General features: G+C 35.6%; 1 protein-coding gene across 2 annotated transcripts in view; it reads left to right on the top strand.

Annotated features, from left to right (window-relative positions):
- SLC35A5 (solute carrier family 35 member A5) overlaps nucleotides 1-12,494 on the top strand; it is a 19,641-nt gene extending 7,147 nt beyond the window's left edge. The window contains exons 4-7 of one of the 2 annotated variants that reach the window (XM_081139017.1): nucleotides 67-200; nucleotides 2,694-2,761; nucleotides 8,923-9,703; nucleotides 11,053-12,494. In XM_081139017.1, the coding sequence (XP_080995143.1) occupies nucleotides 67-200; nucleotides 2,694-2,761; nucleotides 8,923-9,703; nucleotides 11,053-11,121 (1,052 nt within the window). In that variant the 3' untranslated portion in view covers nucleotides 11,122-12,494. The remainder of the gene's footprint in view (nucleotides 1-66; nucleotides 201-2,693; nucleotides 2,762-8,922; nucleotides 9,704-11,052) is intronic. The other variant, XM_081139018.1, reaches the window with a different exon arrangement.

The raw sequence follows: 12,494 nt of genomic DNA, 5'->3' as shown, positions 1-12,494 counted from the left end.
ACTATCTATAAAAATATGTGCATTCTCTCCAAGATCATTTATTTGTTGCTGTATTTCTTTCTTTAGAAAATCATCAAAGTAGAAACTTGAAATGTGCTTCCTGGAGGGAATTCTTTAATTTCATGAAGTGGTCTGTTCCAGCCTTTCTTTATTTCCTGGATAATTTGATTGTCTTCTATGTCCTTTCCTATCTTCAACCCGTAAGTAAATATGACAAAGAAAATAGCTTTGGGAAAACACAGAGAAATGAATTTCAGGACTAATTTTTTAAATTTATTTTTTAAATTTTCCTTGGCATTGTTAGTTTCTCATTGCCCTCCCTGGCCTTCCTGAGGCTTGACCAGAATCATCTGAGTACTTACTTACCGATCTGCTTGCCAGATTCTCTCATTTAAAAGTTTGCTGTATTAAACTGTGCTGAATATTTTGTGGGAGTTGCTCCCTGGCCACTGAATCTGGATCCATCTCTCTTTGTGTAACCTTAACCAATCTGCCTGTTTTCTGAGGCATTCTATGATCACCAGCCTCTAATATCTCAACATCCAGGTCCTCCAAGGAGACTTAACTCAGAAAATTATACACTCAGTGCACTGCTCTTTCTTACACCTGCTTTAATGTAGTTTATATGTATTCTTTTTGTACGATTTTCTTGTTGTTAGTCCTGTCATTTAACCAGTAAGTACTTTAAAGGTAGAGATTGTATCCTCTCAACTCTAAACACTACCTATAACTGATAATACTAGGAATATTTCTTATCTCTCTTGGCATTCTCCAGGCCAATTTAGAGAACCATTAGTAATCAGAATTAAAATTTGGTCTTCTGTTCTTACCTATTACTCAGTTTGAGCCATGTGTGTATTTTCCCCTAATGTTTTATAAAATGAAGATTTCTGTTGCCATTGTTGCCAAAATGTGTTACAAGTTTTAAAGGATAAATTCAAGCATTTCTATCATAAATAAATATAGCCTCTTAAATATAGCCAAATTAGTTTGCGAGTAGGATGAAAAGGAGGGACCAACAGAGCACTGTAGTAGAAAACAGGAGTTTGATTCCTTTCCACAATTTAGAAGCTGTGTAACTGGGCAAGCCCCAACTACTATGTCAATTGCCCTTCTGTAAAAAAGAATTACCACACCACATCAAAGGCAGGGGCCTGTGCTGGGAGATCACCTGAAGTTCCTTTCATCTCTGTGACCCATGTTATTAGTAAGTGCCCGTTCATCTAAAATGTGTCCTCTCCTAAATTCTTGCTTCCACTCTTTCAGATCTGAGAATTCTTGTACCCAGTGACATAATTATTCACATTCAATAAGTATATATTTGTTGTATTTTATTGGTATCCAATAGATTAGGACCTAAATTATCCCATTCCTACATCCTCAGTACCAAACTAAGATTACAATTTCTGCTTTTCTTCCAACTTACTGCTTTGCTCTTCCTTCCTGATTGTGTACAACCACAAATACTACAAAATAAATCACATGACCTATTGTGTGTATTGCTGTGCCCAAGTCTAATGGGAAAGAATTAAATAGAGATATGTAGAAGTTTGGGGGCAGAGAGCTCTGGTGTTTTGATTATTCTATACTATTGCATAGAAAGAGTTTTCAGAATCCATCAGCCAGCCAGGATGCTTGGTTAGTGCATTTACACTGCGCTTACTGTGACTGGTCAGAGCCACCACTTCCGCACCCTACCACCCACATTCCTCATCTCCTCTACTCTTCTAACTAGTGGTTCACAAGCATTCACCTATGGAGAAGGACAGAGAAAACCTGAAAATAGTACCCATAAAAATTCAAAAGAAAATGTTGTGTCCTTGGAATTTTTGAAAATTGTTGTTGGATTTACTCTTATTTCTTTAATTCAGCTGCATATTAGCCATATGTGCTGGTTGTATAAGATTATTGATACTCTTTGGGGTTCAGTCATTTTAAAGTGACAGGAAGGAGGATTTGTTTTTAAAAATGATTAATATTGTTAGATCCAATTATGAGGGGCAATGATGAAATTCCATACTTTCTAGGTGAAAATGTATACATGTTCAGATTCACAGTTTCACATGTGAAATATGACTGAATTTACAAAAACAGACCTTCATAAAATTTGGCTAACACATTTTTAAGTTTTTAGAACAATGTGAATAAATCCAAAGGACTGTTAAATATGAGTTTGGTAGTGAATCACTGGTATTGAGTCACTACAGTTCAACCAGGAACATTGATTCAGTTCCTACAACAGTAAGGATACTTAAAAACCTGTATCTCAATTATCTTAATGTATAAATGGGCCTAAAAGAACCTGCCTTCTCCTCACCCATAGAAACAGTATTAAAGGTCTATAAAGCACTTTGAAAGCTTGAAAAAGTATGCTTTAGAACCTTGGTAACTGTTATTTCAGACCTAAACCTTTAGAGTTTATAAGTATTTCCAGATCTGCACATACAGATTATTTACACAGGCATTTGCTGAATTTCAACACATTTTGAAAGCCTGCACAATAATTTGATCATATCTGCATAAATTTAACAAGCAATAAAAATGGAATTTAATCCTCTAGTGAAATAGCTGCCCTAATAACCCCTCTGGTTTTTGACCAAAAAGCTTTTCTTGTCAGGTGAACCACCAAGCTGGGAGATTTCTAAGGTCAGTACTTTATTTGGATTGTAACTCTATCTTTTCTTTCTTTCTAGGCCATGGCTGTTATCTTCTCAAATTTTAGCATTATAACAACAGCTCTTCTATTCAGGATAGTACTGAAGTAAGTATCTTGTTGTGAAAGCATATGTGGTACTTTAAAACGGCACAACCTTGTTTCAGGTGATATACCCAGAGCACTGAACCCTCCAAATCCCATGGCCAGGATTTTATTCCTAATTGGCTTTGTGTGTTGGCAAGTTGCTTAACTCATCTGGAAAGCAGCTGCACTGCTAGCCTGTCTAAGTCCTCTGTGATTCCATGTTTCAGATGTTTTTTCTTAGCATCTCAAAAAAAACCAACAAAATAATTGACTGGGGTGTGAGTATTTTAATTTTTAGTGCCAGATTTTCAGCAAAGAATTCATGAGATGTTTTTGTTTGTGTGTGTGTTTGTTTGAAGAATCTATTACAGTAATAGGAAACAAAATGTTCCTAAAATGAATACACATTTTTTATTTGGAGTTTGGCGATGATAAAGAGTGGCAAATTGTTAGTTAAACTGCGTGAGATGAGTACATGATTTAAGTTCTAACTGGCAGAGTATTTGCATGAGGAATCGAGTCACATTACAATTAATAAAAATGATAGATTTTTAGACTTCAAAATTCTATCACCAGTTTTTCGTATCTCCAGGAAGACCTTTGAATAAAATAAACATGTTTAACTAAATAGACTCTGCTGCAAAGCAAAGGTCAGAACATTCTAAGTTAAAACAGGATCTGCACACTTCAGTTTGATTTGTTATTTAATGATGATAAAAATAAAATTAACTTCTTGTTATATTTGTTGTGATTGGTTTTCTTTTATAATTTTGCATTCACTTTCCCTTTTTAATTTCTTGTGGTTTTTTTTTTTTTTTTCAATGTCCCATGTCATAGCTTCTACTTTATATGTACAGAACAATGAATGGCTTGGTATATAGGTACTCAATAAGTATTTGTTGACTCCATGATGCCTTCAGTACATAAATTACATGGAATTCCTAAAAGATTTTCTTTTATCCTGAGGAAACATTCAATTTAGTGGTTAATGTAAGATAGAAAAAAAGAACATTTCGTGTCATCCAATTTAAATGTTACAGTACACCGAAGTTTGCTTTTGCACCTTATTTTACAAATTTTTTTCATTTTATTTATAATTGTGAAAATAATTCAACTAGCATATTGAAGAATGCAATTCCAAAAATGGATCAGCATGAAAGTCACTTTGTAGGATAAAAAGTTGGCTTCTGAGAAAATATATATAAGCAATAATATTTTATGTTGATTCCTGTGATAAAATTAGAGATGCACTTCCATAGAGGGAAAAAAGTTATCTCTGACACATAATAAAAGGTTCACTATATAATAAGGGAGCAAAGTTCTCAAAAACATGTTCTTTTAAAATGAAATTTTTTTCCCTCTGAAATGATAGTTTATGAGCACACATGGTATTATACTTGTTATTATATAATACATAATATGTATTATGTCACTGTATTGTGTCAAAATTACATCAATTTAAAACTAAATTTATCAAAGAGAAGATATAAAGTATGTATTGCCTAACTTGAAATTGGCCAGTAGTTTGATTCTAGGGCATGAGCCATGGCTCTGCAGCCAAGATGAGGGGCCACTTAGACCCTACTTGCCCAAAGCCGATTCAACTGTCCTGTAGGCAATGGGGCCAGGGAGGTTCTCAGCCAGGCAGTGATGAGAAAACATTAAGGACTCAGGGCCAAGGACTGCATTGAGGGCCTTTCCACCCTATTTTGACGTAATCCTACATTGACCCCATGTGGCAGATATAGTCATTGTCCCCATTCATCCATAGATTGATTGATCTCAAGCTGCGCCTGTGCTTGGAGCCCAGAACCACTGCATTTTGCAGTGATTGAGTGACTCCCTTTGACTGTAGAGGAGAGAGTGTCTGGGGTGGACAAGGCTGGGGACAGAGGGACCAACTTGAAATGAGCTGCCCCTTTTCTGGCAGAGAGCATGGCGGCACCACCATGGGCAAAGATGGGCCTGTTAATTTTTAAGCATTTAACATTTTATATTAACAAAGTTAATTCTAAATGTAACCAAATCCAGATCTATACTGGAAACTTTAAATATTTGCTTTTAATACTATTAATTACAATATTATTTGTGTTACTGCTAGTTTTAATAAAAATTAACATTGTTATAAACTAAAGTTTAAAATATTTTTTTCACATATTTTACCTCTTGATATTCAGAGCGGTGATATTGATTCTTAGACATGCGTTTGCTTTGTGGTTAATATCTCTGTTTTGATTCCTTGTAAATTATTTATATTAAAGAAACAATAAAAATAACTCCATTTTTATTATTTCCACAAGCACTAATTCCCAGCTACTCTGAATAGTACAGCTACAGTATAATAGTAAATCTAATATTGTCTTTTATGAGAATACCTTTTAAGTATTTCCTATTGTTACATTTTAATATCAACTTAATTTTGTTCTGTTTTGATAGTTTGTTGTTGGTGGTGTACGCTTGTCTGTGTGTTATTTCCTGTTTAATCTACTCTGTGAATCATTTGATGGTCTTTTGCCCTGGGCAATAAAATTTTGACTTAAGAGTAGCAGCTTGAGTTCTGTCACATATTTTTAATTTGTCATAAATGACTCATTTCATTTAGAATATTATAGCTCTTCACTCTAGCAGAGTCATCAAATACCCTTTCCATACAGATAAAGAATATAAGGCTACACAGGTAGGAAAAAATAAGAGTGGTGACTAATGCAAGAATTATTTGGAAGAATTCAGAAGTGGGAGAAGGAAAAATCAACATCCAAATGTCTTACTATCTTCTAGAAAAACCCCAGTGAATATATAGATTTGTTCTTTGAAATATAGACATTGGTTCAAAGTAGAAACTGGTGGTAGGCCTCAGAGCCTTACTGGTTTGCTCTTAAAGCTTGGCAGAGTTGTATAATCTTGTTTGTTTAAGCTTTTGTAAATAATTTCAACATGAACATTGAAATTTGGGGGAGGGAGGGAAAAGATAACTAAGACTGATACTTGTTTTCACCTAAAGAATGTGTATGTTTCTCTGATTTCTTCAAAGAGAAGCTATGGAAAAAAATTACTAAAAAACATTTTGAAACATGATGGGTGTCTTGAAAGTTATGGTAAAGTTTACTTTCTGAACCAGCAGAAAAATAAAAATGCAACTCAGTAGGCAAGCATTTCTCCAAAATCACTCACTTGATAAATCTTTTTATAATTTCTCATTATAAATCTGCCCCTGGTTACTCTCTTTTGCTACTAAGAAATATGTTATATACAGTTTTTTGTAAAAACTCTTATGTAAATCTTTCCACTTTGTTTTCATGCTCTGCCTTGGTTTGCTACCACCAGATATGGTCCCGATGCCCTATCTGACACAATTTAGACCTAATTGAGTTTCCCCTCAGTTAGTTGAGAGGCAACTCGAAGTAGGGAATTACAAAAAAAAAATACTTTAAACAATTTAACTTAAGGTATGTAAATGTCTATTCTTTTGATGAAAAGCTAAGGTCTTTGAGTATGTGTAGGGTTTGCTAATTGGAGTTCTTTGCCTTCTTTCTTCCTTGAACCTACATGCATTGCACATCATAATTTCTGGTTTTAGTTTCTTAAAGTAGAGCAAGTCCTTAAAAGTACTTTTAAAGTAGATTCTTCTAGATTTTTATTATTCATTCCCTAATCATAAAATAAGCTCAGCTATACCTAAATTGCAGGCAGTTTTTTATCTTGTGATTTCCTTTTAACTAATTTTCCTAAAGCATTCAACTTAGTTTTCGTAAAGACAGCAGTTCTTTTCTTTACTCATAATTCATCATTTATGTAATCATTAAAATATATCATTACAATAATGAGGTCACCGGGCAAAAAATACATTAAGAAACAGAGATTGTGAGCAAACAGTTCACTTGGGAGCAGAGGCCCTCAGAGCAGCATTCTGGCTGCAAGTGTTCAACTCTGAGCGTCAATCTGAATGTTTTACTGGGACAGTGCAGAGTTTGAGTCTTTACTGTGCACCCACTAAGCTGAGGAGCAAACTATTCTATGCACAATCGGTCATCATTTGTAAGAGGGCAGATTTTCAGCTGACTTTACAGGATAATTTATTAAACTTTATTGTCTTTGCTGAAAATCTATTTTCAGCCTGATCCTTAATCATTTTTATCTTCCTAAGAAAATAACCTTGAATGAGTAATTATTTGCAGTAAGTACTGTTTAGCTTGTTTAAGGCTTTATTTCCTTAGATTCTCTTTTTCTCAAAGTCAGTATTAGTGGAAAATCCATAGCTATCAGAATTGAAAGCGTCTAAAGGAACTGTAGATCATTGCCTCATTTGTCTTTTTTTCCTCTCTTTTTTTTTAACTTTATTTTTATTATTGACACCATCACAGATGTCCCCATCTCCCCCCCCCCCCCCGCCCATCTCCACACAGCCCCTGCCCCCCTTTCCTTTGGCCATCACCACACTGTTGTCGGTGTCTATGGGTTATGCATATATGTTCTTTGGCTAATCTCTTCACCTTCTTTCATCCAGTCCCTGCCTCATTTGATTTGACATACAGATTGGTTATAATGATTTTTATAAATTGGGCACCCACTTTTTGTCCTTTATTTTCTGTTTCCATTTAAAGCATACCAGCTGCATCCTCAGAAATGTATGTGGCTAGTTCACAGTTTCTAGCCTCATGGCATAGGGCTACACTAGCCTCATCACTGTATGCGTGAGAAGGCATGATCGTGTGCACAGGTGTGCTGCTGTCCAGGCTGGTCTGTGCATTTAACAGTTTTATAGCATGAAGCTCTATGGAAGCATTGGTGAAATTGGACGTATATACATCTTGAGAACTCTGAATTACTATGCTTAAGAGATGCATTGGTCCAGAAGGAAGACATAGAAAAACATGGCTCAGATCCCTTCCTTGCCCTTTCATAAATACATGACTTTAAAGAGGTCAGTTAACCCCTCAGAACATCGTTTCCTCCTGTAGAACATTAATTGCTTGACCCATGGTCTGTGCTCAATAATGCTCCTAAATTCTTATAACTCCTAGTTCTTACCTGTTACTTTACACTTCTGTCTTTGCTTTTGCTATTCTCTTTCCCCCATGCTGGTGTTCCTTTATTCATCTGACTAATCCATCTTCAAACTTGAAGATCTGCCTCCCAGAGCCTCCCTGTCAACCCCAACCTGAGTCAGCTATTCCTCTTAACACTGTACATTCTTGTTGCCTTTGCATAGACTCATCCCTCTGCCTGGATATATCACCAACTCCCTTTTCACATGGCAAACAAGTTATTTTTCATCTTTCCACTCAAGGATCATTTCTTTGAAGCAATACCTGACTCCCTTACAGGCTCAAATGTTCCTTCTTCACTGTACCCCAGTTCTGTGTACCACTTGTCACACATATTGTCATTTAGTTTCATGGCTCTCTCCCTATTAAAGTGTAAATTCCTCGAGGATGGACATCAAGTCTTTATCTTCCCAGGATACCAGGCATATCGAAGCTGCTTACATCTGTTAAACTGAATGAATTCACAAAACAGGATAATAATAATGTATATCTTCTATGTCCCACAAGTTTGTTGTTAGGCAAAATAAATAAAGCACTGTTAAGACTTTAAAAAATTAAATACTAAAAACATACTTGCCTTGCCTTATCAATTAGTTTGCTATAAGTATGATTAGATCATGGATCTGGGAGTCAACTTCCATAAATCTTTTTGGGGCTGTGAATACCTTTGAAACTTGACAGCTTTGAAGGGTCTCCAGGTTGGGGGAGGGCTGAGAATTCACCTGGATAGATGTGTCATGCACTGCAAGGATTCACGTATGTGAAGTTCATCACATTCTGGTTCATGAAAACCAGATTGAGAATCTCTTCTATAATTTGCTTTATAGTAAGAAAGTTTTTCTTCCAAAGGTCCAAGATCAGCTCTGGAGGTAGAAAGGAAGTTTAGTTAAGCCTGTAGGCTCAAAGGAAACGTAAATAGGTGAAGTGACTGAGTGGTCTTAAGGGACATTTATTATGAGTGAACAAAAATCTCGATTTTAAGAAGTGGAGACACTAACTTGAATTGTGGGGGATCCTGCCAAAAACTGGGTACAGTTTATTTGACCAAGTACTCAAGTGTCTGAGTTTTCAGCAGAAACAGTTGATACGGGAAGGGAAAAACCCAATAGTAAAATCTTGTTTTTCATCTTTGAACAGGAGGCATCTAAACTGGATACAGTGGGCTTCCCTTCTGATTCTGTTTTTCTCTATTGTGGCCCTCACTGCTGGGACCAAAACATCACAGCGTAACCTAGCAGGGCATGGATTCCACCACGACGCTTTCTTCAGCCCATCCAATTCTTGCCTTGTTTTCAGAAGTGAGTGTCTCAGAAAGGACAATTGCACAACAAAGGAGTGGACTTTTTCTGACTCTAGGTGGAATGCCACGGTCAGGGTGTTCAGTCACATCCATCTTGGCTTGGGCCATGTTCTTATTATAGTCCAGTGTTTTACTTCTTCGATGGCCAATATCTATAATGAAAAGATATTGAAGGAGGGGAACCAGCTCGCTGAAAACATCTTCATACAGAACAGCAAGCTCTATTTCTTTGGCGTTCTTTTTAATGGGCTGACCCTGGGCCTTCAGAGTGGTAACCGTGTTCAGATTAAGAACTGTGGGTTTTTTTATGGCCATAATGCATTTTCAATAGCCCTTATTTTTGTAAATGCATTCCAGGGCCTCTCGGTGGCTTTCATTCTGAAGTATTTGGATAACATGTTCCATGTCTTGATGGCCCAGGTTACCACTGTCATCATCACAACAGTGTCTGTCCTGGTCTTTGACTTCAGGCCCTCCCTGGAGTTTTTCTTAGAAGCCCCATCTGTTCTTCTTGCCATATTTATTTATAATGCCAGCAAGTCCCGAGATCTGGAATATGGACCTAGGCAAGAAAAGATCCGAGATCTAAGTGGCCGTCTTTGGGAGCGCTCCAGTGGGGTAAGTTTGTGAAGATACTGCTTTTTGCCTGTTCTTCCCCCAGTCAAAGCATACTTACACAAGAATAAAAATAGATTAGTGCTGATTTATCAAAGGATGTATCAGATCTCTCTGACTTTTAAAAATTTATTCAACAAACTTATTGGTTTTCTTATGTGCAAGGGCTCATGATAATGCTATCAGGGTTCCGGGGAAAATATAAATCACAGTCTTAAGGACCTTATGTGCTAGTTATATCAGAGTATTATAGAGTCACAGAACTGGAAGATGCCTCACAGATTATCTTGTCCAGTCTCCCTAGTTTTACAAGTAAAGAAACAGACTCAGAGAGGCTAAGAACTGGTACTATACCCATGAGGTCTGACTCCTACCTCATTACTCTTTCTATTCCACCACTGTTGGGGAAATAAGCCTCATTCATAAGAAAATTTGATTTTCAACATTAGTAAGTCTTACTAAACATACATGGAAAAATACTGGCTCCTTAATTTTCCCTGTAGTCACAGTACACCAGATGGACAGGCATTGTTCATCTCACCAAAGCGGTGGTTGTCAAAAGCATCTTAGAAGAGAAAAATATTTTCTAGAAAAATACTGTTGCAGTTATTTTGAATAAGGATCATTCTGCCAGTTGCTTATTGTTTTAGGAGAGTCTGTCAGTCATGTTATTAGCAAATTAATAATCTTTTGGAAACGCGAGAAGTTAAATATTTGTTATAAATAAAAGATGAAATAGACTTCCCTAACTTTAAATTTACAATTTTCATGAACACTAAATATGAAATATTTTACACAATGAAAATTTTATTCTGTGAAAAAATTGATCTCTTTCTTATTAGAGTTCATGCTGGAGCTTTCCTCAGTATTGTCTCTGAAATGGTGATACAAGAGATTATTCAGATGAAAAAATTAGAATCTTGAGTCCCAAATGCCATGATCTCAGCCAGAGTATAGATTCAAAAGTCCTGTGTTCTTTTCCAGTGGTCTGATAATACTGCTTGCTCTACTTTTTAGGTAAAAGAATATCAATTTAGGTAATAAGGCCTAGTTCCTTTCTCTAATCTTTAGTCATTTCCCTTCAAGACCAGCAGAGGGTACTCCTTACTTTGTTCATGTTAACTTTGAAATTCAAGTACTGAGTTTTAGTTCAGTTTTTCATGATCTCATTATACATCTAAAATTAAGTTTCCAGAAACTTCAGTATTTATTTAATTTCAATTGACCAGATTACGTCTATAGTTTAATGAAATAAAATCCATGATTTGTTAGTGAGCTTTCTATTTCATAATCATTAAAACATTACATTTCTATTTTGTTTTAATTAATTACTGATTTCATTTTTGCTTTAGGATGGAGAGGAACTGGAAAGACTTACCAAGCCCAAGAATGCCATCGAGTCAGATGAAGATACTTTCTAATAGGTACCCAAATAGTTGGCAGGTCTCACAACCTTGTTTTCTTTCACATTTTCAGCATGTGTAATTTTCATCTTTTCACTTCGATAAACCAAGAACATTTCCAGAGCAAAATGCTCTGTGCATATATCCAACTACTCCCTAAACAGTTCTACCCAAGGCTCAGAGTACTCAAAGGCTAAAAAGGTCTAAGGAACTTGATAAATCAACAAGCTATATTCATAAATTATTTTCCTTGTTGTCCAAGATTCCAAAAACCTTGTAATAATCACGGTAGCTGTATCCCGTAAATATACAAATAGAGATCAGTTGACTAAATATTTATAATTATGTAGTTCTACTCTGTTTGCCAAAGTCTTCACTTTTTTTTAATCATTATAAACATCACCCAGGTTGCCCCTTGAATTTTAAGGCCCTGGAGATACACATTTTGCCATTTAAAAGCAACATAACTTTTTCTAAAAAATTTTATTGAAAGACTGTTCCATCTGGCTACAGCATCGATTTGAGGTTAATATATCCTATGCTAAATATTTTACCGAAGAAGCAATTTTTCAGAAACGAAATCTCAGAATTTTAATTTTTAGGAATTCATAGAGAATTTGGTTTTTAGTGATTATCTTTCAATGTGCTACACAAATAAGCTTCAGTTTAGGTGAAAATTGGTTCCCAGTTACCAGTTATCACTTGTATTTTACAGCACTTAAGCTATGGTGGGTTTTTTCCTTCTCAGACTGACCTTATTATTTTTGTATTATTATATTTTAGAGAACTAAGAATAAGCTATTTCATTTTATTAGCTATTAATCAGAACTTAAGGTAATTGTATATCATATCCAGTTCCTAAGAGTTGAGACACCGGCCTCAGAATCATACCAGATTGTCACTAAGACTAATGCCTAAAAATTCTTTTTGAAAGGGTCACTTTGCAAACAAATGACTTTTACTGAAATATGAATAGTATTACTTTAAAAAGAGGAAGGCCAATATTAAATAAACCACTTTATAGTAATAATATTTCACATTTCAATTGCATGGTATTTTTCAACATTTTTGCATGCAGCCAGTTGACTCTGAGGTAGAGAAGTCAGGTGATAATTAAAAAATGAGAAAACAAGTGACTTGCCCACAGTCATGCAGCTGGATAGTGATGGGGCAAGAGTTAACTTTAGCTAATAGGCCAGTGTGTTTACAGAGCAGGACACTGTGAATGTGAGCCTTAAGGTGTCATTTTCATGCGGTCGATTCTTCTTTCCCCTAACTTTTATACAGATGAACATAAGATAATACTATTATATAACCCATCTGTGATGTGCAGACTAATATGACTGGTGAGAGTTGGTGGAAATTTATAAATAAAATAATTATTACACCCA

This window comes from Miniopterus schreibersii, assembly GCF_964146895.1.
Source record: "Miniopterus schreibersii genome assembly, chromosome: 5".
NCBI lineage: Eukaryota > Metazoa > Chordata > Mammalia > Chiroptera > Miniopteridae > Miniopterus > Miniopterus schreibersii.
The sequence above is the reverse complement of the archived record's forward strand: the minus strand, read 5'-3'. Positions and strand labels throughout refer to the sequence as shown.